The sequence below is a fragment of the Podarcis melisellensis genome, assembly GCF_964234715.1.
Source record: "Podarcis melisellensis genome assembly, chromosome: 1".
NCBI classification, from domain to species: Eukaryota; Metazoa; Chordata; class Lepidosauria; order Squamata; family Lacertidae; genus Podarcis; species Podarcis melisellensis.
The window spans coordinates 73,036,935-73,063,605 of NC_138528.1; the positions used below are offsets into that span (position 1 = coordinate 73,036,935).

Consider the following 26,671-nt stretch of genomic DNA (forward strand, 5'->3'; position numbering starts at 1 on the left):
CCATATTTCTCTGAGCTTTTATTTCCCCTCACATGGAATCATAAAAAGTTGGTAAGTTTTTAGCCGGTCTTATTTTTATTCTTGAGTCCCGTCACGGAAAAAGGTGGGCTATATATAAATATTTTATATGCACTTTAAAATAATAATATAATATCATCATATTATATCATCATCAGATAATTTTCTTGATAAAATGATTGAAATGTGATTCTAACTGGAAAGGATATTCTGCTGAGCTAAGCTTCCACTGGGCAAAATCGAAACAACCTTTAAAGAAGAGAGAGAGAAAAATAGGAAGACTTGAACCTTAAAATGATCTATGGGAGGGTAGAGGGATAAGGGATATTCTCCAGCTCTGATTTAGGGAACAGAGTGGCTTAGAAGCTTCTCTCCCTCCCTTGCTATCTAGAAAAGCATTGCAGGCTAAGGAAGACACAGTCCATTTCTGGGAAAGCTGCATCTTGCCCCTGCTCTGCAAGGAGAGAATGAGGAGAAGCTGTCAATCATTCTAAACTGACAACTGACCTAGAGGTCCATCAACATACTGCCCACAGCTGTTGCATGGATGGCACCTCAACAGGCCCTCTGGGAGTATCCCATATTCCACAAACCCACAGCCACTACCACCACAACAACTCCAGCACTTACCATGATCACAGCCACCACAATGGCGGCAATGCCAATCAAGTACAGTTTTCCAGAGAACAGCTCATCAATTTTACTGTGACAGCTTAGATCCTGTGGTAAAATGAACAGAATAACATAATGAGTCTTCTGGATGAGGCCAATGGCTCATCTAATCCAACATCCTCACAATGGTCAACCAGATGCAGTCACAGCACAGATTTGTATAATGACATTATGATATCCACAGTTTTATTCTCAATTCCTTTCTTAACGATCCCTAGCATGGGATTTGCTTCCCCCCCAGCTGCCACACACTAGGTCAACCAAGTATTTTTCCTGCTCAGTCACTGTCAGTTCAGAGCATATACAGTCGTACCTTGGTTGTTGAATGCCTTGGTACTTGTCCGTTTTGGCTCCCAAATTCTGCAAACCCAGAAGTGAGTGTTCCGGTTTGTGAACTTTTTTGGAAGCCGAACATCTGACGCGGCTTCTGCGGCATCCAATTGAGTGCAGAAAGCTCCTGCAGCCAGTTGGAAGCCGTGCCTTGGTTGCTGAACATTTTCTGAAGTCGAACAGACTTCCGGAACGGATTCCGTTCGACAAACAAGGCACGACTGCATGTGAAATTAAGATTTATTTATTTTTGCCCTGACATGACACTTGTTTACATTGAATTGCATTTGCCATTTTGCTGCCCATTTGCGGAATCTGGCGAGATCTGCTCGGAGCTCTTCGCAATCACTTTTGGTTTAATGACCCTGAACAATTCAGTATCACCACCAAACTTAGCTACTTCACTGATCACCCCTAATCGTTTATGGACATATTATAAAGCACAGGCCTCAATACCAATAATGGATGGAACAAGTAAACATCCTGTTATGTGAGCATAGTATTTTGCCATTGTGTGTGACCATCAGGAAAACTAAACACAGAGCTAAGGCCATTCAATCAATTCATTTATCTCAATCCAAGGTTAGCAGAAGGATGAGTGTGGCCTAAGCATAATATGGCACCTCCTGATGCTCTTTGTACAAAAGCCCAAACTGCTGTCTATAATAATTTAATAGCCTCCCAAAACAGCTTTCGACCTACCTGCTGCAGTCAAAAAAACAACAACACAAAAAACCTGCCCTGTAGGCTATAATACTGTAGTAAGCCATTAACTGATGGACATCTAATCAAAACCAACAGATATTATTAGGGATGTTCAACCCATTCTACGCACACTTTCAACACATGGGGCCATGCTTCCCAGCTGCACCCCTAACACTGCAAGATATTTAAAACAGTTCAAACTTCCTTTCTACTCAGAAAGCTACCTTACGCGCTTAAACAAACATGACACAGAGTGCCACAGATCCATTTATATACCTTAGGCTTAATGAAAGTCCTGTGCAGAAACAACCCTAAAGCTGTACTTCATATTGCAAGCTCAACATGGTGCATTATTCTCCTCCCCCACTCCCAATCAACTGAAGTCTTGCTGGAGATGAAAGGCCCATTCACTGAGGACAATGGGTGTATCACACAAACACTTCCTTACCTGTGTAAATGCTGAAGTCACACTTTGACTGCAGATATCAGGTTGAAGAATGTTCAATGCACTTTCCAGGGCGTTTCCACCACAGCATTTTAGCTGTAAGCAGAGAAATGGATTGGAGTGAACATTCTAACAGGGAAACTCCGAGCAGGAAGGAAAAGGTCTGAGCTGGAAGTCTAGAAAGAATCTGAAAAATGGGCTGGAAGGTGGCACCTTATACTAGACAACGATCTTCTTTGAACCTTTGCAGGGGTAGCCACCTCTCATTTAAGAGCTATAATATGGAGACATGCAGGTGTTGGTTTATCTTTTCTCTTTATAAGCAGACCACACATCATATCACTGGCGCTTTCCAATGAAAAGCACAATGGGATCTGTCATACGGAATTTCAGTTCTTGCCATTCCTGGTCCTCCCCCCTCCCCTATTTGGGGGGAGATGGCAAACCTGAACACATAATGTTCCCATGCCAACCCCTTTTGGTTTTATTTAGCCACTTAAAATGTCTGCTATCTTTCTTGCATCCTGCTCACTGGTCTCAACAATCCCTCTTGGGGACACCCAAAGTGCTTGAATGGCCAAGGGGGAAGAGCCTCTTAAATTCAATGAGGGCCTGCTTTACAGGGACAATAGCAGTGTTCCGAATTATATACTCCCTGGGCACTTCTTTGAACAAGAACGATGCCAACTACATGCCTGTGGATGGAAGGTCAAGTTTGATTTCCAACAAATTGTGCATCCAGCTTACTGTTTCGTGGAAGGTTTTCACAACTGCCTTTGCCTTGTTTGCTTTCTCAGCTTCACCTGACTTTGCTTGCAGTAGCGCTTGGTCGTAGAACTGTGTGATATCTTTGGCAATCTGCAAGGGGGGCAGCGAGAGGGAAGAAGATACAGCCACAATGAAAAATGTTATCCAGGTGTTTTCTAAAGTTTCCAGTTGCTTAAGGCAGATAGGTACACTGAAGTTAATGGTGATGGCAGCAGCTCAACCACATGGTGCCACAGGCTAGGGGCAGTGCAAATTACCTCGGCTTCTTCCCACTAATTCAAACTGTCTCAAAAAAGAAAAAAGGAAAGGAAAGAGATGACAGACAACCGACAGAGCTCAGGAAAACCTGAAAATAGCTTGTAGATTAACATTGCCATCCAGAACAGAGGCTAAGTTCAGAGCAGGGAGCTGGGCTTGCAGAAAGGTCTGTCGCACTCTTGAAAAGAGAAGGCAATCCAGCAAGATGGAGTTAAACAGTAAGAGGAGTGGTACAAGTTGGATAGGCCCTCTGCCCTCAATAAATGCTAGAGGAACTCAGTGACCAGTCCTTAACTGAGTCAGGATAATTTTCAGTTAATAGTACATGGGTTTGAACCAACAGTCTCCTGCAAGCTTCACGGGTCCTAAAGCAGGTGAACAATATTACAGTGGTACCTCGGTTTTCGAACAGCGAAGTTCCCGAACAACTCAGAACCCGAACGCTGCAAACCCAGAAGTAGGTGTTCCGGTTTTCGAACTTTATCCCAGAAGCCTGAGCTTCCGTTTCTCCTGTTGCACAGCAAATTTGAGTGCCCCGCATAGTAATTAAGGCTTATTTGCTCCCGTTTTACCCTTAAGCAGCAAATTTAAGCCTCCCCCTCCCCATCGTAATTAAAGCCTTCTGTTTCTGATTGCAGTGTTCTGAGGTGATATTTGGTGCTTTCGTTTTTGCTATTATTTTGCGTTTTTGTTTGTGTGGCTTTTTCATTATTTGCCTGTGGCTTGTTTTTCATTTTATGATTGATTGATTGTGTGACTGCGGAAATGGATAAATGCCCCCCATCCAAACAATGACTATAATCAGTACAGGTAAGAAAAAAATTAATTTTAATTTTTATCATCTACAATACTATCTTATTTATTTTATAGTACAGAACATTGATTATTGCTTTCATTTTGTGGATCAATGGTCTCATTAAATAGTAAAATTCATGTTAAATTGCTGTTTTAGGGGTTGCTTTTAAAAGCCTGGAACGGATTAATCCATTTTGCATTACTTTCTATGGGAAAGTGTGGCTTGCTTTTGGAACACTTCGGTTTTGGAACGGACTTCCGGAAAGGATTAAGTTTGAGAACCAAGGTACCACTGTACTGGCAATATTGGTGCTCCAAACCAAGGACTAGTTGTTGATACATGGAAAGAGCTGTCCAGAGGCTTCTCTCATCAACGTAGTGGAGCTGGAACATGTCCCTGTTTTTGTCTCCCAAAAGGCTAACCATGTGGATTGCATTATGCCATTACTTCCCTCTCCCCAGGGTAGTTTCCAGGCTAACCTCAAGGTGCTAGTTTTAATCTTTCAAACCCTACAAGGGCTGGGTCTTGGATATTTGAGGGGATGCTTTCTTCCATGTGCACCTCCCTATTGTTTCTGAGGGTGTCCTCATCATCAAAGGGCGAGGTTGGTCCATAATAGAAATAGGGGGTATTTGTTGGGTCCCTGCAACTGGAAAAAAAACCTCCCTCCCATCACAAACATGCCAAATTGGTTTGTTGAGGAAGACTATGAAAGCTTCTTTTTCGATAGACTTTTAAGCCTGCAGGGGAAACCTGTGCCCTCCAGTTCTCCCCTTGTGTGCTAAAAAACAAAGCCAAGTGCTAAATAAAGCATCAAGATTGTTGTGCTCCAGAGTCAACAGAGTTGCAGCAGGGCAAATGCATTGTGGATTTAAACTCTTTTAGGGAAACACATGTGTGGGCCAGCTGTTTGCAGCTGTGCTAAGGGGAACATGTCCACCCCAATTCCCTTGGGGAAGTAGGAAGTTGAGAAACAGCATGCCAGATTTCATTTTAAAAAGGAAGAATGGGAGGCTGTTTTTATTAAGGGATAATTTGCCCTAGGGGAAGACCATTAAGGACTACAAAATCCTCCTATTTCATTTCTTCAGTGCCATCTGGAACTGGCTAGTGGATAAAAACACTGATAATAGAATTTCCTCCCACTGTGCACAGCCCGCAGAAGGGCTCAGATGACACCAATGCTAATAAAAGTGAGTGGTCATTTGATACAGAGGAATGAGTGAGTGTCATTCAAATTATTCCCACATAGCGTGGCTGTGTGGTGCTGGTGTTAAGCTCTTTCTCGTGCAGTCACAGGAACCCCACACTCCTTGTGGTGGGATGAGAGAAATCAGTATCATCTCAGTGAAACAACATAATCAAGTTTGCCTCCACGTCATGCTATGGTGAGGTTTAAGGGGTGTGTGTGTGTGTGTGTGAGAGAGAGAGAGAGAGAGAGAGAGAGAGAGAGAGAGAGAGAGAGAGAGATATGAAGACAACAAGGGCAGACAGGCAGAAGAAGAAAAATAAGGATGAGCAGAAAAGGGGAGCAAAAACTACTAGTTACTCTCAGAAATAAAATCTTTACCACAGCTCTAAACACAGTCTCAAAATCTATGTGATTGTGATTCCCTGGATGAATATTGCGAACTATCTTGTGAGAGAATGAAATTCTGGAATTTTGGGATAGATAACATCTGAGGCTACAGTGACCCAAACGTAGTAAGAGTCATATAAACACAACTTAAAGTAATATTGTAAAAAAGTAGGCTACTGAAGAGGTCCAAAGTTTTCCAACTGTTATTCAACAGGATGTAATGAGCTTGTATATAAACAGGTTTCCGCAATCATCACAAAGCCCTTGATTATGCAAAGGTTGCAAGGGGATGCGGAGAATCCACCATCTTGGCAGTCTCTTCCAAAAGATAAATGCTCTTGCAAGTTTAAAAAAACCCCAGTGTCCTTTATTTCAAGCTATTCATTGCTATAATCATTATAATGCTTACCTTGGCTTGATTTAATAACCCCCTGCATTGCCTACTTTTTCCCCCTCCCTATGAGAGCATTTATTTATTGCTGCCACAGCCATTTATCTACTTTATGATAAGGTAACCAAATCAGCATCTTTTATTACATAACTTCTTCCTGGCTCTCCCTCGCCCTGTGTTTTCATTATCCCTTTTAAGTCTAGACATCAGAACAACTTGCAGATGCATAGTTTTCCATAGCCTCAAACTCCATAATAATGTTCCTAAAAACACTGTATTATTTGTGTAGCCACAATGTTGTGGTTAGCCACATAGACTAATATGGGGAGAGAAAACCCTTCTCCAAGACTGAAATTTTATCTTCCATTACATAGGTATTTGTCTTATATAAGGCTATGTACAGAAAATCAAAGAAACTATGAGATGAACTGTTGTGGCCCCAAATGTACAATTTTAGGTTTTTTCCCCCTATCCCAAATGGTCTTGCAGAAAAATGAATGTGTATACCCAACCCACAAGCAACAATGCTAATCCTTACCACTTTCTGGACTTTGCGGAAACACCTCAGAGGACTAGGTTTGACATGTGTTCTTTGTTGAAGTACTAACAACTATTCAAGGATATAACCACAATATAGTCTGCATGATACTATAGGATTTTTTTCTGTGTTTTTAGCAGTTCTAGTTTTTATGTTAGTCACCCTGAGTCCTATCAGGGACAAAGGTGGGATATACTACTACTACAGTGGACGCTCGGGTTGCGAACGTGATCCGTGTGGGAAGTACGTTCGCAATCCACAGTGCTGCGTCTGCGCATGCACGGGTTGCGATTCAGTGCTTCTGCATGTGTGCCATTTAGCACTTCTGCGCATGCACCGAAACCTGGAAGTAACCTGCTCCGGTACTTCTGGGTTCAGTGCAGTGCGCAACCCAAAATCGCGCAACCCGAAGCATCTGTAACCCGAGGTATGACTGTACTACTACTACTGATGAATGATAATAGCAAACTTCCTATCTGAGTGATAACCCCCATAGAGTCATGTGCAAGGATGAAACACAGGAAACTGGGTTGTGCAGTCAGACCACTGTGGCCCAACCTGTACAGTATAGTCTACATTGACAGGCAACCCTTGCCAGTGTTTTAGACAGGAGTTTTTCCTCAGCCCTATCTGGAAGGCAGTATCAGTAGGTTTGCGGATACCTTAAGGTTTGTAGAAATAAATTTTGTAAAAAAAAAAAAAAAAAAGGCACAAAAACCACTCTAAAGGGGTGACATCCTAGTGAGGACTGATTGTGGTCAGCAGGCACAGCATGCAGATTGGCTGTTGCTGGTGGGGGACGTAGGAAACTGGAAACTGGGTTTGGGAAATGGAATGGAGTGCACTGGGAAAGGGGCTGTCCAGCACCTTCAACAAAAGCACTCTGCACAGCGACATTTTGTTGCAGGTTCCACTTATCCACAATCTATTTCACAGCTATTCAGTAGCTGCCAAACATGCCGCAGGAAGCATAGAAGAGTTGGAAGGGACCCTGAGGATCATCTAGTCCAAACCCCCTGCAATGAAGGAATATGCAGCTGCCCCATACAGGGACTGAATCTGCAACCTTGGCGTTCTCAGCACCACGCTGTAACCAACTGGGAAAGAGGCCGGATCACCAACACTCTCAAAACTCTGAACATAGTACCCCCTATGTTATTCAGGTTAGAGCGCTCAGCTGTCAGAGGGAACGTTGCCAACACTTGATCCCGAGGCAACACTTGTCTTTACCGAATCACAGGAATGTACAACTGAAACAAAGTCTATATTTAGAAACTCTCTTGTATTATCCAGCCCTTCTCGCCTGGGCCTCTTGTTTCCCGTCTTCCCCTATACTGAAACTTGGATTGGAAACTCTCAGGGCAGGGAGCTGTATTTCGTATGTCACGGCAGTCTGCGGAAGCGCATAGGGAACAACTGTATACATTCAACAGAAGTTCTGCAGCAGCTATGGATGTAAACATTAGCATGATTTCTGGCTCTTAAGCAGATGCAGTTGGTTCATCTGGCCTCCAGAGCTAGAGAGCTGCTCTCAGCAGGTAGGAAAGAAGGGTGGGGCAAAACATGTGTTGAAGCAGCAGATTGGGATATTGCATTGCTGCATAGTTCCTGACTATCCTGGACCTGTTAAAACATCTGCAAAAGAGGAGCTGCAAACACCCTTCTCCAACCTGGTGCCCTCAAAGCGTTTTGGACTGTAAAGCACATCAGCCACAGCCATCACAGCTGTCTAAAATATGTGGAAGGCACCACACTGGGGAAAGCTGCTACACAGAAGACAGAACCATGCTCTGCCTCATGTGAATGTGCCCTGTGCTGATGTAGTTGCAGTATTATGTTTTAGAGTGGAAAACCCAGGACCAGGGTGGTATCCAACAAAGCAGTTCCCCTCCCTTTTCTCTTCCTGCACCCTCTTCAAATCTGCTCTGCAGAGTCGGAGTAATCCCCAGAACCAATTCAGGGGGTGCATGGGCGACACACAGGGAGAGGAGGAGGGAATGTTCTGCCTTGCAGCCCAAAATCATTGCACTAAGCTAACTACCGTATTTTTTGCTCCATAAAACACACTTTTTCCCTTCCAAAAATTAAGGGGAAATGTGTGTGCGTCCTATGGAACGAATGCAGGCTCCTTTGCTTCAGCGATAGCAACACGAAGCCTCTGAAGTGCAGAGGGCTCCGTTTCTCCTGCTGCTTCGCTGAAGGGGTGCTGCGCAGAGGGGGGAAATTTTTTTTTTCTTGTTCTCCCCCTCTAAAACAAGGTGCGTCCTATGGTCGGGTGCGTCCTATAGAGCGAAAAATACGGTACTTTGTTGGATACCACCCCAAATTCCTAACCTAGCTTCACTGTAAAGTTTTGGGAGTAATCACCAGCTCCCTGTGCCAAATTAGATGTTAAAAAGAGGGGCTGGTCTTATTTTCCTTGCAATGCATCAAATGTAAACTACGTGGAGGTCAACACGCCACGCATTTCCTCACATCACTGTCTGAGGGGAGGAAGGGAGAGGTCTAGCATGCTGCCACACCTAGGGGCTGGTACGTGAAGAAAAACAAGTAAAGGAATACAAAACAGCCCGGTCATTTATAAATATATTCTTGGGCACCCAGCCCAACCTACCCTCTACAAGGGGTTTTGTGAGGAGAAACTACGTCACTTTGCAAACTCAACAGGCTTTGGCCTAGGACACTCATGCCACATTTAAATTTTTTTTATATATAATATTTATTGAAATTTTTAAGTTACAATATAAGAGACAAACAAAGTTATAACCCCTGTGGAACGCCCTCCCATCAGATGTCAAAGAGATAAAGAATTACCTGACATTCAGAAAACATCTTAAGGCAGCCCTGTTCAGGGAAGTTTTTAATATGTAATGCGGTACTGTTTTTAACACTGATTGGGAGCCGCCCAGAGTGGCTGGGGAAACTCAGGCAGATGGGCGGGGTATAAATAAATAATTATTATTATTATTATTATTATTATTATTATTATTATTATTATAACATAGCATGACATATTTTCTTATCTCCTTAGGACCTCCTCACATCTCCCGCCCCTACCTTCCACATTAAAAAATTAATCCAGCAAATTATCACCTTACTTCCATCCTTACTGTCTAATTTTCAATGTTATCTCTCAAGTTTTAGATACCTTAGTTATGCTCCATGGAAAATTAAATTTAGCCAAATAATTATCCAAAAAAATTGTTTTTTTCTTACATTTTGACTTAACTTCCTACTTCACTTCATCTATTTTAATGGTGCCAAGTTGTTTATAATCAAGCATCCTGCTTAACATTCATACAGCTTACAATATTTTTGCAAATAAATCTTAAATTTTTTCCAATCCTCTTCTACCGTCTCCTCTCCCAGGTCTCGGATTCTGCCGGTCATCTCAGCCAGTTCCATATAGTCCATCAGTTGCATCTGCCATTCTTCCAGTGTGGGTAGATCTTGAGTTTTCCAATGCTTCACAAGAAGTATCCTTGCTGCTGTTGTTGCATACATGAAAAATATTCGGGCCTTCTTTATCACCCCTTGGCCGACAATACCCAAAAGGAAGGCCTCTGGTTTCTTAGAGAAGGTATACTTAAATACCTTTTTCAGTTCATTATATATCATTTCCCAGAAAGCCTTCACTTTAGGGCAGGTCCACCAGAGGTGGAAGAATGTTCCTTCATTTTCTTTACATTTCCAACATTTATTATCAGACAAGTGGTATATTTTTGCAAGTTTGACTGGGGTCATGTACCATCTGTATATCATTTTCATTACATTTTCTTTCAACACATTGCATGCAGTGAAATTCAACCCAGTAGTCCACAACCTTTCCCAGTCCTCAAACATGATATTGTGCCCAATGTCCTGTGCCCACTTTATCTTAGCCGATTTTACCGTTTCATCTTGTGAATTCCATTTTAACAGCAAGTTGTACATTCTTGAAAGTACCTTAGTCTTAGGCTCTAACAATTCCGTTTCCAACTTCGATTTCTCCACGTAGAACCCTAACTTTTTGTCAAATTTAAAAACTTCCCACATTTATTCGCAGATTCAAATGTTTTTTGTTTCATTAGTTTAACTTTCCACTCTATTTCCTGGTTTATCAATTTAGAGTATTGTGCTTGATAGAGTTTAATTTCTCTCAGAATCGGTTGTGACTTCGGATTAGATCTTAACTTCTTCTCTAATTCTTTAATTTTCTCCAAGATCTTGTCTTTTTTCTCATTTTGTGTCCTTTTCTTTACAGCATTCTGTTGTATCAAGAACCCCCTCATCACAGCCTTGCTTGCGTCCCAGATGGTTCTTTTTTCCACCGAGGTGTTCAAATTTATCTCAAAATAATCCTTCAAAGCTTTTTGGGCCTTCTTAATGAGCTCCTGATCTCTAAACAAATTGTCATTCATTTTCCATCTAAAGGAGCCGGTTGGTAATAGTGTCATATCCATCTTTACCACATTATGGTCGGAGCAGGTCTTTGGGCAGATTTCCACCTTTCTGGTCTTAGGTGCCAGACCTCTAGATATCCATATTTGGTCGATTCTTGTCCATGTCAGTTGGGCTTCAGAAAAGAATGCTCCTTCTCTTCCCAATGTTGGCCTTTAAGGTACCATAAGATTCTTTGTCGTGCTGTAAACTTACCGGTTCTGCATAAATATATATTATGAATCCTCTTCATGAATCCCCTTACCTGATCCTTATGAACGAAGCCCCAGATTCCAGCAGCCACTTCACAAGCAAACAAGATTACAAGGCATGTGAAAAACTGTGAAGAAAACAGATCAGATAAGAAAAGGAAGTAGTGCTCTTGAGTAACAGAGAATGACTTTGGTAGGAGTGTGCAAATACGTTTAAGGGGGTGTCAAGAGTATGAGATTAAAAAGGGTCAATAGTGAACTTCATGAATGGAGAGCCATCACTATCTCACCAGGACAATAGTGGCCTCTTTGAGAAACCACAAATCAATGTGTATTCCACATCCCCATACAGTTCAATTCAAAGGGAATGCATTCTGCTTCTGAGCCTTCCATTTAAGGCTGCTGTCTCATTGTAAACAGTGGCTCAGTTGGCAAGCAACGCTAAATCATGGTTTTGTGCAGGGGTAGGCTCTGCAGATGTTATAGACTACAACTCCCATCAGCCCAAACCAGCATGGCCAATGGTCAGGGACGATGGGAGCTGTAGTCCACAGCATCTGGAGTGAAGCATCAGATTTATGCACTTCCAACTCCTCCACCTGCAGAGTTTAGTTCTGTTTTTAAGGGATCTCAGCTTACTGCTATGTACAAACCAGAAATCCTGTTTTTCGTTTTGTTTTTATAAAGCTCCGGCTAGCTTAATAAGGCAGCTTTATAACTCATGGTTTGAAATTGAATTATGACACTGACTAGAGTCTGTTTTGCAGCAAGGTATTTGGTTCATATGTCACATGAAGCAGAGAGTCTTTAAACGCAGAACAGAACTTGGCAGAAGTTCTCTTCTTGGCCATGCAAAGAGGAAGAAAGTGGTGAGGGAGCACAATGTGCTAACACAGCAAGTGACTAGAAAGACCAGGATAAGTAGCACCAGCACAAAACATTGTGCACTAGCATCACAATGCCAGAATACAATTGCAAACACTCTGGTGTAGCTGAGAAGCCTTGAAAAAAAGCCTCCTGTAGCAATATCTCAGCCATTCATGCTCATCATCTTTAAAATGCTGGAACAATGTTATACAGTAGTGTATTTTGGAAGGTTGCAGCAAAATCCCACTACTTTTCAGAAAGTCCTCAGACATTTATCTACAATGCTCAAGGGACAGTTACGAGCAATTGCTACTGAGCACTTCAAGTGCCAGTGGACGTTTTATATACAGAACAAGAGAAATTACAGTGCTTCCCAGAGGACTTGCAATAGCCTGGCAGAGCGCAAATAACAGAGAAGCCAGGGAGTGACAGCTTCATAAGCGACAATGGGGCAGGAGAGTACATGGGACTGTCCGGTGAAGTCTCCAAATTGTGATACTCTCACAAGTCTCCAATCAATTTACAAATGTAGATCACATGTAAAGGGCTGTGAGCTTGAGCATTCCCAGGGCAAGATAGGGGTGTGTATGCAATGAATTATAGCAACACAAAAAGGATGGCGATGCAGCCAATTAAGTTCCAAGTTTAGGGGTTATTTCCCCTAAAACTGCATTCTGCACATTTCAGGCAGCTTTTCTGTTTTAAATTATTGATTGTGGATCTATATTCTTGGGGCTTGTTCTCCTTGCTATTTGCAAGAGTTCAGCCTTTGTTTTGATTTTGGTCTTCCCTTGGCAGACATTTACTTTCACACAGCACTGACATAATTTAAAAGCAGGGCCAGGCAACCAGCAGCTCTCAGGCCTTGTTTCAAAAGGCCTGTGTGAGCACTGAATAACAAGCCTCTGCAGAAAATAAGAAGGTCATGGAAAAAGAACATTTTTGCGGGAAAACAAGGAAACAGAAGGAGGAGAGAGAATGACAAGAATATGGAAACATCATGAACTGGACAGAATTGGGAACATTTGGGACATCCAGATTTGACAAGCTTATGGAAATTAAATGGGAGTTTCTTACTCCTGGATATAAAAATCTGGATAGAAAAAATGGGCCCCTTTTTGAGACAGACTCCTTCCAAGATTGGACATTTGTAATTAAATATGACTGGCAAACTACTAGAGGGATATGGATTAAGCGGGTAGGAACTTCAGGAAGACATTAGGATGAAGGGATAGAAGGAACACAACAGAGAAAGGGGGGAGGGAAATTTGGAATCCAAAGGTTGTAAAATTATTTTTTTATCTTTATATCTTTTTTTCTTTTTTTATAAAATTTTGAAAGGGGGAACTCGTGGAAGGGAAAAAATCGATCTTAGGGGATGGGAATTTGGAAAAATTGGGTTATTGATGTTAAGTGAGTCATGGGATAAAAACTTGTTGAATTTAATCGCTTATTCGGAAGATTTGGAACGCAATTGGGGGCGGGAAGGGGAAGTCCTGGCTTTGGTTTTGGAAGAAAGTGTATGAATTGGATCTAATTTGTTTTTAATTTGGAAAATCTTAATAAAAATTATATTAAAAAAAAAAAACAAAAGGCCTGTGTGAGCAATCCACCCAGGGCTCTGGCAAGAGTGATCTGTCCCACCCTTGGCAGCCTGCTGGGTAGAGAGGATGAGAGGGAAGGAGGCAGGCAGTGGGGATGGAGGCAGACAGAGAGAGAACATGAATCTCAGAGCACCTTATGAACCAGGCAAATACTACTGACTCATTTTGTACCATGACATACTGCTGTTCTCTAGGAGGCCAAGGCAATCTTACACAAATAATAATTTAATATTTGGGTAATTTAGATATCTAGAGATAGAATAACTAAACCACGTATGCTTGGCTTCCCCTTTGTCACTGAGGAACATAGTGGCAATATGCTGAGCACCCTTGGGATTTAGATGGTACCACAGAAGTCTTTCACAGACATAAATTGGGATCAAATAAATTGCAGGAGGATTCTGCAGTTTCCCCATTTCTTCTGGACAAAAGCTGCCAGCTAAAAAGGACCAAAAGTGCACTTAAACCACAGACATACTTGCTCCCTCAATGGACACCAACACTTTCTACTGTTGGGTTTTCATCAAGGTATTAAGGGGAAAGGGATTAAGGAAGTAAAAATGGTATCTTACTGTTCCAAGAAGGCACTGTGACTCCTGAATGGCACCATAGCAGCCCAGGAAACCCACAAACATCATCACTGCTCCAACAGCAATCAGGATGTAGATTCCTGCCAGGGAAGACAAAAGGAAGGCACAGGCATCAACGAAGGAAGTCTGATCAGAAGCAGCTTGTGGTGAGGGATGTGCATTTGTTTAATCCAAAACACCACTACTCTGCTCACACCAGCAGGGGAGGAAGGGGGGCAGGCAAAGCCAGCCTGGAGCTGTAGTAGCAATTGAACCCACACCCATCAAGTGGCAGCAGTGGGGCTAGCTCAGGACCCATTGGGTCAGTTCTTCCCTTGCCCCAGAACATCCCGTTTTGTGGCTTTCCTTGGGCTACTGCCAACAAAAAGCCTGTCAGTGGGTGAAACAGGAAGCTTTGCAATAGCAGAGTGAAGATAGTGTCTGTGGGCAGAGGCCAGAACAGATAGTTTGGATGGGGCCAAGAAAGATGGTGGCATGGGTACCTTTATTTTTGTTAACATGCCACTTTTGGATCTGTGCTTGTAGATTAAAAAGCATTTCATGTATTATTGGTCAAACTTCTGAATTCTTTTAGTAGTTGCATCCTCTTTCTTGATTTCTGGTGGTTTCCTCTTCAATGAAGCTTGTGGTTGATATTGAACAAGAGGGCAAGTCACATTATTTATGCCCGTGTTTTGTTACCAAAAGAGCCTTTCATCACTTTCTATAATGTTCACCTTCTCATTTCACTTCTGCCATTTTCTCTCCCTTTTTCTGTTTTTCTTTTCTATACCCATATGAAGGGAGCTTCTAAGTTCAGTGTGCTTAGATGTGATCCGGAATCCCGAACAATCAGGGACCCAACCATGGGGAGGATTCTAATCAGTCTCACCTGAACTTACCTGAAAGACCCCTTTCGTACCTTTGCAATGAATGCCTAAATCTAGCTTCTCAGTTCAATATAAGCACCAGAAAGAGGGCTGAACTAGCCAGGCCAGCACCAGCCCACAATAATTCAGGGTGCACCACAGAACTTGCCCCAGAATCCTCCTAGACATTTGTTGTTGTTTAGTCGTTTAGTTGTGTCCGACTCTTCGTGACCCCATGGACCAGAGCACGCCAGGCGCTCCTAGAAGCCTCAAATAAACTTGTTGGCAGTTGAACCACCATAAAAGGGTTCCGCTGTAGCAGAAAGTTTTGAACATCACCGTTCAAGAGAATCAGGATGAAGTCAGTATGTTATGAGAGATAAAAATGAAACTGTATGATCAACAATAATGTTCCTATTTATAAATTTCCATGCTACTAACTGGTAACTTAATCAAAAGTCATGGCTGGTTTGCTAGGGAAAGAATGGGGTGGGGGTGGGGGTTATACTTATTCCTGAAAGCAACAGTGCAGCATCAAAGAGTCCTATAGTAATATATAGGGAAGTTCTAAAAGGAAATGTCAAGAACTCCCAGCACCTTGTTAACTGCTGACAATGAAACACCCTAAATCTAACTGTGCCTACAGAATGCTAGCCATGAAGAAAGCCAGCTTGTTACAGAAACTGTCCTAAACTGACAACCTGCCAAGCACTTGACACAGATGGTGGAGAGGTGGGAGGCGAACTGCTTGCTACTGTAAAACACAGAGTGGGGTGGGGGTGGGAGGGCAGAACTTTACAGTCATATAAACCTGAAGGCTTGTTATAAAACAGAAGATGTCTTTCCATCCCATTTGTTGTGAAGTAACATTCTTCAGAGGGAAAGGAGCTCTGCTTTTAATCTAGAATGGGTTCAAGATGAGAAACGGCAGCCAGCCAATACTAGAGAGGTCTTATGTGGGCCAGGAGGCATCGATCTAATAGGAATGGCATAAACACACTGTCAGGTAGATTGGCAGGAGGCCAGAGGAGAAACAAGGAACCCCACACAAAGACCTTACACAAAAGCTTTTGCAAGCTGCATAATTACTATTTTGGGGGTGTGCAGCTGAAAATTTTATTATTATTATTATTTATTTAAAAAGGAGAGAAAAATGCAAAAACAAAGACAGAAGGTCCTCTGTTAGTACTAAGGTTTAATCTCTCCGGTATCAGATCATGAAGAAACAAGTAGATTAAGTAGCTGCTTTCCCCCAAGAAAATTATCTCCTCCAGGCAGAAAAACAACTTTCTAGATAATGCAAATATCTGCAATGAGCACAGAACCAGGCACTGGTGCTATCCTTATCAAGCTGCATTATGTAAGGTAGCTCTTTATGGCATTCTGTAAAAAACACTATCCAGGTGTTTCTAGTAAAAGCCTTCCCTAGCCCTTCTTGAAAACACTAGGCCCTGAACCTGCAACCTTAAGGATGCAAAGCCTACAATCCTAATACGGAGCTGTGGTTTCCTGCTCTTGCCTTACTGGGAGGAGGAGACCTACAGAAAAATCTTCCCTCTCCCCTAGCTGTACCCTGGCCCTGTGAATTAAGAACTTTCTAGAAAGAGATGCTTTTGGTTTGTAGAACTGTTATTCCTGCATTCCAGTCCCAAAACGTGTTTTCTTGAAAAGCAAGTGCCACCCATTTCAACGAGACCTGCGCTCCAGCAGCCACGTTTAGGATTTCAGCATGGAGAAAGACGAGCTATTACAACCCCAGCAAGGAAACAGCTGAAAGCCAGTGGCTTTCCTATGCCAGGATGTCTGCATTACTAACATTTGTTTTGTGAATCACTGTTAATTACATAATTATCACTGTTTATGCATTTCATTTTCTCATTGTTCACACTCTTTATCCCCCCCCACAAACCACGTGTATATATGTGGTTGCTAACATGTCTTCCCGTTCATCATTTATCCCACACTTTTGTGCATTTCTCTGCGATTTTTCTAACCACATATTCATTGTGTGTGTGTGTGTGTGTGTGTGTGTGTGTGTGTAGTTAGTGCATTTGTTGTGCTAGGGCAACAGGGAACTTTAATTGTGCAAATCTTAAATTAACAGCATGTACCTAAATCCATCCCACAAAATAGTGACAGTCTGGAAGCACAACAAGTCTTAAAGGTTCAACAAGACTCTTGTTTGCACACTGGAAAGGCATCGGTACACAGCTCCTCCAGACCACCTCAAATTTCTTTGGCATAATTCACAGAAGAAAATAATTCAGGCAGTTAGACTCGAGGAGTTTTCCAATACTCAGTGACTTCATCCTCCTGTTTCTTGACAGGCACCCAAGAGAGTGGAAGCTGTTCCATCGTAAGCAGTGGGATGGAGAGTGGGAAAGAAGTGTGATAATGGAACTGAAGTCAGAAAGCAATAAAATGATTGAGAAGCCTTTGGGAGAAAAGCCAGATTCATTCTAAGACACAGACAGACAGCCTTTATTGAGTTTCTCTTTGTCCCGGAGAGCCAGAGCCAAATAGACAACTGGAGGCAAATAAGAGTGGGACTATTCTATGCAGTTTTAAAATGAAAACAACAACAAACCTCCCAAGCAGACAGACAATGACCCCTTGTATCCAACTAAACTGAATTCAGCAAAGTAGAAACTCCTTTTAAGAAAATGTAGCAGTGTAGATTTAATGACATGAGATAAGCCACTTGCATCTTCAGCATCTGAGCCTGTGGGGAGCATCTCTCTCACCCTGAGACTAACCTCTTTATATTGGACACTCTACAGTCAAGAAGTTGTTTTCTCTGCAGAGTAAGTGCTGAGAGTTCACTCTATGTGTGGAACTCCATAAGCAGTTCTGGAGAGTTGGGTTGGTCAGCACTGTGTTTCCTTTTTCAGAGAAGAGTAAAACAAAAGACCTCTTCTTGACCCTTCAGTAACTGGGGTGTCTTCCAAATCTCTCTTGGAGCCACCCAATCATTTGAATGCAGACAAATGCTGTTCCATTGAGACACATTTCCTTTATGACCAAGCCTTCATTAGAGTCATACTTGTCTCTGTCAAAAATTGCTTGGCCCCCCCCCAAAAAACCCCTGTGTTGTACAACCATTTATTGAAGAGCTACACTTCTGGTGACAGGTGAAACTGCATCTGCCATCAGGATTAGTTTGCACAACTGGGTTTTTAGGATCAGAGCCAAAACTTAGGGTGTGAAGACAGATCCATCTCCTCAGTCTTCAGCCCAGAAAACAGGCAATAAATGCATCCATAGAAACTCTTGGAATGCTGGAATCATCTGGCTATATCCCTTCCTGCTCACACCTGCCAATTTCACTACCTGTTGTTGTCAAACAGGCAAGAGAAGGAACAAGGCAAAGTTTAGGAAGAGCACTCTCTTTATTTCCTGACCACATTCTTACTCTTTTCATGTTTTACAGCCAACATAATCAAAGAAAGGGAACATATAATGATTTCTGAGAGGGGTAGTGTGGCTAGAGCCCAAGTTTGATTTCTTCTTAAACTGTGGAGCCTGGGAACTTAAGAAGAATGGGATAGGAAAATATGTAGTAGCAAGATTGTTGGGACCATCTTGGCCATCTCTTAGTGCAGACCCAGGTCACAGAGCCTGAGCTTCCATAGCTGCCACTCATCATGAGCCACCATTGACAGGATTGGCAGCAACAGCAGCAGATATGTTCTATGCTTATGATAATATTTTATTCTCGTTAATTGTGCTGTTTTAAATATGCATTTTGTATTTGATTTCCTTTAGTAATGTTTCCTTTCAGGTTTTTCTTAGAAAACTTTGCTGCGTTAAATGTGCATTCTGTGGTTGACCTGCTTTGTAATATTCTGTTTTGAAATCCTTAAGATAATATTTTAGTTTCCTGTTAACTATGTTCCTTTGAATGGATATACTTTGCATTTGACATTCTCTAGGAAAACAGCTGTAAAGTGCTGTTTGTTTCTTAAAAATTTAAAGTGATAAAGAAATGAAATGAATACTATGACTACCACTATTATAGGTTAACTCTTTTCCTTCACTTAACCAGGACATTTCCTCCAAGTAGTTTTTAATGTGTGATATTAGTTTTTAATGTGTGATATTTTTAATGTGTGATATTTTGGTGTTTTTTGGTTTCTATGGAAGCCGCCCAGAGTGGCTGGGGAAACCCAGCCAGATGGGCGGGGTACAAATAATGAATAATAATAATAATAATAATAATAATTAGAACCAGGGACTGTAATACAGAAACTCCCCATATAGTTGTAGTGATCCACACCCTGAATACCTCTACAGGTAATCCTACTCCAGCCTTCTCAAGTGATGCAAGTAGGAGTAGGAGAAAAGTCTACTCCTTGCTTTCCCCTGCCTTCCTGAGAAGAACTTTTTACACTACATGGAGCCTATCTTGTACCGAAAGAATGCTATCTGGCAGGAAATCATTCCAGATGTTCTCTGGAGAATCTCACATCATGAGTACTCCTCCTCCAGTAACTCTCCCCACCCGCCGTAGCTCCATGACAAAAAAAGACAAAACTCTGAAGCCAGACTTTCTGTACTTTATGTAAAAGTATACAATCCCCTTGATATTGTGGGATCACAATGTAATTCCATAAAACTGATTAGGAGATCTCTCTCTGTACACAAAGACACATGAGGAAAAATTTTGGGAAATAATAAATTTGGAGTGTATACTAAAAAAACATCAGTGAAGAATTTATAGGATCCCTTCTATAGTCATGCAAATTTATATATATGTGTGTGTGTGTGTGTGTGTGTGTGTGTGTGAACCTTAAGTTCAAAAAAGTGACGGAAATTGCAAGATGGGCAGACATACTGAGGGAGGGCACATGTCCTTCAGCAGCTCAGCTGAGTGGGAGTAGTCAGCAGCTCTCTTATTTTGGACTCTGTGCTATTTGCATACTCTTTCAGATTCATTTGCTGTCTCTTTTCTTGGGGAAAGGGGAGAGAAGATGGGAAGTCCCTGCTGAGGAGGAGGTGGGAAGTCCCTGCTTCTACCTTTTTATGAGAAGAAGAACTTTGGTTATTTTGTGGTCATGAATAAGTTCCGCATATTGCTGCAGCTGCAATGGCAATGTCAAGCCCAGCCATGGGGAAAACATCTCAGGGATCTGGTGTTCTCAGCCCTGGACAGTCCAAGCAGTCAGCTCTGGAGAAAAGCCTGAAATTCAAGTCTTCCTGAAACCAACCAACTGATTAGGAGAGCTACAAAGTTGTTCTTCATATTTCACAGGTTTTGTCCAGAACTCCATGTTCAGCCCAGAGGAGCCAAGGGGGAAGAACGTTGCAAAACTGACAAATCAAAGGAAAAGTCTATTTAGAAATAATGTGTACAGGGCATAGGAAGGTGGAAAAGGAGCATGCAATAAATCTATACTGGGAAGCTATTTAGTCCAACAACAGTTATGTTGTATCTATGTGCCTAAAACAGGACCCTCTTGTCTAATCTGTCTGAGAGTGGTTTAACCATCGATCCCTCTCCCAAGGAACTCTGTAGCTCTGTGAGGGGAATAGGGATTTCCTAACAATTCTCAGCACCCTTAACAAATCACAGTTCCCAGGATTCTTTGGAGGGGGGGCGGTAGCCATGGCTGGTTAAAATTGTATAATTCTACTTTAAATGTATGGTACATATTCATTTTCATTTACTTTCTTGCATGCCCTCTAGCTGTTCTAACCAACCCATAAAGATATTAAGTCGATTCTGGGGCAAACCTACAACCCACCACTGATTTTTTAAATCTGTCATGGTCCCCCACAAAACTATGGATTGAATTTGTTTTCTTCTGTAACATGGGAGCCAAGAACACCTGTATCTCTAGCTTTCTGGTGATGGAGAAGCAGGCAGTTGGAAGCTAGCTTTTCTTGGCCTTTTCCTACCAAGCTTGCTGATTCTGTTGCCGTTCCTGTCTGGTGGGTTGCAGTGGCCTAAGAAGGAAACAACCCACCCCCAAGGAAAATGCTGTGTGTACAAGCAGTCTCAGAATAGTACATGCCGACTGGGGTGGAGCTTTCCTTAGCTGGGTGGAGAGCATTGCTCAGCTCCCTTAAGTCAAATGTCTAGACCTTGGCACTGCATCCTTCTAGAGGACAGTGTCTCCTTTGGCAACCCCCCAAAGGTAGCAGCTCCTTAAGCAAGGACTCTTAGGGCAGGGCGAGTAGGGCTGAGAAGGAGAGACAGTCCAACCCTTGATGACACACATATAGCTCTCACCCCCAGATCATTCAAGGGAGAAATTCCTTAAATAAAAATGACTCCCAAGCAAAGTTTCCTCTGTAACAGGGGTAACCAGTGCGGTTCAGGTCTTGTTCGATTACAACAGCCATTTTTCCCTGTGCTGGCTGGAGCTGATGAGAGCAGAGATATTGGGGTCCAGTCTTTCTCTTCCAGGTCTGCATCTACATTTGTCACCAGGGGGACATATAAAACACATGGGAACCATAATTCAGCACTATCAGCCGTGAATGCATTTTGCAATTTAAAGTCAGGATATTTCTGCCTTATAACCAGAGTTCATAAAGTTATTTGCATCTACCTTTTAATCCCCACTGAATTCACTGTGATAAATATGCTTAAGTATTGATGCATCTGACGTTGAAACCAGAGCAATTTAAAGAAGAACCAGTAGAAATAGGATGAAAGGAAACAGGTGTTAGGAAATAGAGGCCCATTGCTTCAAGTCTGTAAGTCTGCATCTGCACTCCAAATGCCTATATATATATATTTCTAAAAGTTAGAAATAATTTTAGCCACCCAACTATTCGGGATATCCATAACATAAAAATGTTTCGCAGCTAGCATGCCTCATGGAGTAATGATTTGGTGCTGTGACACAGAACCAGGTGTGCAGGGTCTGGAAAAGACAACAGGGAAAGCAATAAGCTGCTGCAGGATACTCTTGCATTTACTATAGGGGTCTAGCACCTATGGAGTACATAACATGTGTCCACTGGGATCCATAACTGACCGGCTGTATAGACCTGAACAAGAACCAGAATCAACCAAGGCACCATGCCAATTTTAACAAGCAGTCAAAGCAACTGTTGGGAGAAAATACTAGGACAGGTTATATATATTCATGACAGGTTATATATACAGTATTCTGGCAGGGGCAGAGAGACACCCTGATCTCAAGCTTTTTTATGAGCTGAGAGATACATTAACCAAGACCGCAGCTACTGCCCATTGTAGCAATAGCTTCATAGCCAGATACCATTGTGGAAAGGCCTTGGGACTGTATCATCGATGGCAAAGCTTCTCTTTTTCTGCCCTAATCTGCCGCCCTCCATTTCACATCGCTGCCTGGCCCTTCCCTCCTTCACTCCCAGGAGAAGGAACTCTTCTTTCTCTAGCTGACGGTAAACAGGCGCCGTGGCACGAAGGCCCAGCCTTCACAGCCAGAGCTGCAGTGGAAGGAGGGGGCGGGGAAACACACACACACACACACCCCTCCTGCGAGCATTGAAAAAGACATCCAGCTGCTCCACTCACTCTGCCAAGATGGAATGAGGAGCTGCCGAAGAACAAACACAGAAAGCAGCGTAGGGGTGGGAGGCTTCTCTGCAGCCAGGCAGGGAGCTCCATTTCTGAGAAGGGAGATGCAACCATCCCGCACAGACACACCCAGCACACACACCACAAATGTCTGCCCCTAGTCGGCTCCTAATCCTCACAGCTGCCTGTTGCTTCCCACTCACTCCGCACCGCATCCTCCATCCGTGGCTCGTAAGGGCTTTGGCAAAAGTGATCGCACTGAGCTGCTGCTCCTCCTCCTACCCAGTTATTACTTCCTCGCCACTGTGCTGATCTCAGTACACTACAAACCCACTCCCTCAAAATGGTCGCTTCAGAGGCCATCTCATGTCGGCAAAGCCAGCTATCAAAACACGGCTTGTTAGCACAGGGCTGGTAGCAGGCTGCACACTCTACCCTGAAAGTTAATGCTGTCTTCTTTCCCTTATAGACCAAGGCTCCAATGGAACTTAAAAACCACAGGATTCAGCAGATGGAACATACAGTACTCCTTGAAAGCTCAGCTTTTATTTTTTAAACGTTTCTAGAATTCACAGTTGAAGAGGGGAGGGAAAATATTGCTTGCGTGCTGGCATGTTTGTTGAAAACAAGAAGAGGGAATGATTTGGGATGGAGGGTGGGAGGGAAGTCTTTCAGCACAGCTCACAGTTTATGCATCTTCTAACAAGCTGAAAGTTCCCCCTCCTGCGTTCCCACACCCTCACAAGAGAAATGAAACAACACGTTCCATATGCTGTGACCTCCCCTCTCCTTTCGGATTGCAGAAGCAGACCAATTAAGCAACATGCATGTGAATTTGCAAATGTGTCCTAATATACAGTACGGAGGATATTTTATGCAGAGGACAGCTCTATGTTGAGTTCTAACATGCAGAAATGAGAAATGATACAAGGGATGTGGAAGCAGAGCAGCACATATCCTTAAGTTCACTGGACAACATTCCTCTTTTCCTCTCTCTTTGTGAACCAGGAATAGCCAAGTGGAGTGGAGTCACTAGAGCAAAGCAGGGTGTGGCAAGTCTGGAAACAAATCTTTCAATTAGAAGCCATCAGAGGCTCCAGACTTGGGGAGCCTCGGGTTGAGAACAGTTGAACAAAATGGTCTGCTATTTATTACTGAATGGAAATTAAAACCCCCCCCTGAGGAATCCAAGCAGCGCCTTTTCTGCATGATTCTCACACAGCAACATGTTGGCAGCTCCACAAGAGGGTGGGCCATATGTTTTTGGACACAATAAGCTAATTCAGCTGCGCTTTTTAAACTCTTGTCACTCACAGCTCTGCCATATCAGCTTCTATTAATAAGGTATCTGAGCTTCTCTCTCTCACACCCACACACGGCCGGCATATTAGGAATATTTCCAATGTTACTAGGAAGCAGATTGCTGGATGTTTAACAAATACTGGCAAAAGAGAGAGCTAGAAAGACAGTGCTTCCTTCTGTAGGGCAGAAATCCTGGAGAAATAACCTGCTGAACACTTCCTGGTCTTTCTGCCTTCCGTGTCCATGCTGCTCCACATCCACGACACAGGACTCAAAGCCTTCATATTCTCCCAGTCAGTGCAAAAAGCAAGTGGGCAGCATGCAAAAAAATAAATCATGGAAATAGGCGCTGAGGCACACTTCAGTGCTGGTGGCGCTGCCAAGCTGTGTGAGGAAACTGGGATACCAAAAGCAGATGCTCTGCACAGCTTAATGCGCTGTAAGCTTTGGACTGCTGCTCCTGCAGAGATGGAAGATTCCAAAAAAGGGCTCTGCTTCTGAGCAAGTCAGCAGTCTGGCTGATTTACTTACAAAAATGAGAGAGATCATATTAAGCCTAAGTACACTTATCCAGGCAGGCAAGCCTGGAGAACATGAGTCACGTTGATCACTGCAATTGAAGACAGCTGCTCCGCATCCTCCTCAGCAGAGTCATAGCTCCTCACCATTCAGAGGCTTGGAGCAAGAGCTGCATGCAGGCAAAGGTCTAGCAGGGGTGAATATTGGTAATCTTTGGTAATATGGTGCGCCCTGAGCAAGGCCAAAATTGGGCACTCCCAAATGAATCTTCTCAATTTTGCACCACCTCGGCTCAGCACCCTGTGCAGGGGAACCGCCCACATTGCCCTAAATCCAGTGCTGGTTGCAGAGACATCTAGGATCCTGAAGCAAGTGATTCCTTCCTCTCTCACCAGCCAAGTCCAGGAAAGACCAAGTGCCCCCTCCAAGTGGACCCTCACTGACCTGCATTGCATTTGTAGGTCTCCTTGTTCCTTGCTGCCCCAACGTCCCAATGTGGTTTTGGAAGAAAGCACTGGGACTTTTGCTATGTTTTCCTGTTACTTTAGTTTTTTTAAAAAATATTTTTTATTAACCGACCAATCAAATCACATCACATAAATTCCGAATTACAAAGCCAAATTTTAAATTTTTGTGGAGGGGACCCATATTTCAAGTTCCGAAGGGGGATTCTGATCAACTTCTTGCTACTGCGTTCATATCCAAATCAGTCCAAATAAAGTTCATAATATTATCCAGTCTTATTTTGCTGTTTCCACATCTCATCTTGTTCGTATATTTTTTCTTTTTTCTTTATGATCTCTTCTGATAATCTCCTTAAGCAGATAAACACTAATTATATCCTGTGTGAATTTTTCCGTTCGTCCAATCCTCATATCGAGATGGTTTCCATATATCATCACTTTCATAAGTAACATCGCTCTTTCCATCATTAATCTCAGGATCTGTCGTTCTTAAGTCCCACTGAGGAGTCTCACCCACAATATAAAAACAGCTCTTTTCCTCCTCCCGGACTCAAGTCCTCCGACAGAGCTTGCCAACATGGCGACGGTATTTTTAACTGTGTCATTCCAAAGCTCTTAAACTTTCCACGCTCTTCTTAAAACATGCTTTGGTTAGAAAATTTATCTCTACACAGTCGTAAATCCACAGCTTAAGTCATTAAAGCGGCATTTCTGACTTGTGGGGGGGTGGTGGTTTCTTGTTTAATCACATAGAGGAAAGAAAGAAAGGTTTTTTTCCCCCTCCCCCATCCAGTCCTTTTGCCATACCGAGTCTTGGCTGTCTTTTCAAAATTGATTCTTGTTCTTCCGACTCGTCTTGTTTATCAGAGAACTCTTCAGTTAGCAGTCTTTACTCCCCCTCCTTCCTTGAAATATGTGCATTCGCTTCTTCCTAATTGTTCCTTTTGAAGTTCTTGCAGCTAGCGGCCTGGATCAGAGACAGCGTCCAGGAGCACCGAGATCCACAGGAGGGCATTCTGCCTAGTGCCCCCATCCCCACAAATTCGGGGGTGGTATAGGGCACGGCAGGCAAGGGCAGCCCCCCCACAACCTTGGGGGGGTAGGGAGGCTATTTACTCCCATCACAGCCTCCTAATTACCTCCTGTGGGTCGGAGAGATGTTATTGTCAGCCATCTTCCGATGCGCCCCTAGTGACCCCTCGTTTTCCTGTTACTTTAGGACAGGTAGTCAAAGAGAGAATTCCTGTTCTATTCCTCCTCTAAAACCAGCGCAGGATTTACTAACCTGTCCACCCCCAACAAAGTCCGTAGAGAAGGAACAGGGAAAACTTGTGGCATGCCAGAAGTTGCTGGAGCACAACTGCCATCATCCCTGACCATTGGGAATGCTGGCTGGGAATGATGGAAGTTGGGAGTCCCAACAACATCTGGAGGGCCACAAGTTCCCCTCATTTTCAGCAGCAGGTGGTATGCATAGAACTTTATGCAGATTCAGCTGTGGAAAAAGATGGTTGTGCTTGAATGTCCGCCCCCACCCTATCCCAGACTCAGCACATTCAAGAAATGCTTGCCTTTGAGTAAAATACTCGTTGCACAAGAGGATCAACCTTCTCTATTCCATTTGGTTCAACAATATTGAAGCATATTTATCAAACAAGCCTCCTGCTTTTTGATAAAAGGCTCCAAAAGCTCTTCAGTTTATATAAATCAAGATAATGTCACTTCCAACAGTGCCTTACATAAAAGGGCTACCATTTATCCTAAATTCAGCAAAGGTTGCTCAAGAGCCTTGCAATTCAAATCTGAGCATTTTTATTCAATTTATACAATCAA

General features: G+C 42.9%; 1 protein-coding gene across 1 annotated transcript in view; it reads right to left on the reverse strand.

The window, feature by feature from the left end:
• The window catches only part of CD81 (CD81 molecule), a 57,710-nt gene that overhangs the window by 4,837 nt on the left and 26,202 nt on the right, over positions 1-26,671 (reverse strand). The window contains exons 3-7 of the mRNA XM_081904409.1: positions 14,175-14,272; positions 11,185-11,259; positions 2,918-3,028; positions 2,174-2,266; positions 649-738 (exon numbers count right to left, since the gene is read on the reverse strand). Coding sequence (XP_081760535.1) covers positions 649-738; positions 2,174-2,266; positions 2,918-3,028; positions 11,185-11,259; positions 14,175-14,272 — 467 coding nt within the window. The remainder of the gene's footprint in view (positions 1-648; positions 739-2,173; positions 2,267-2,917; positions 3,029-11,184; positions 11,260-14,174; positions 14,273-26,671) is intronic.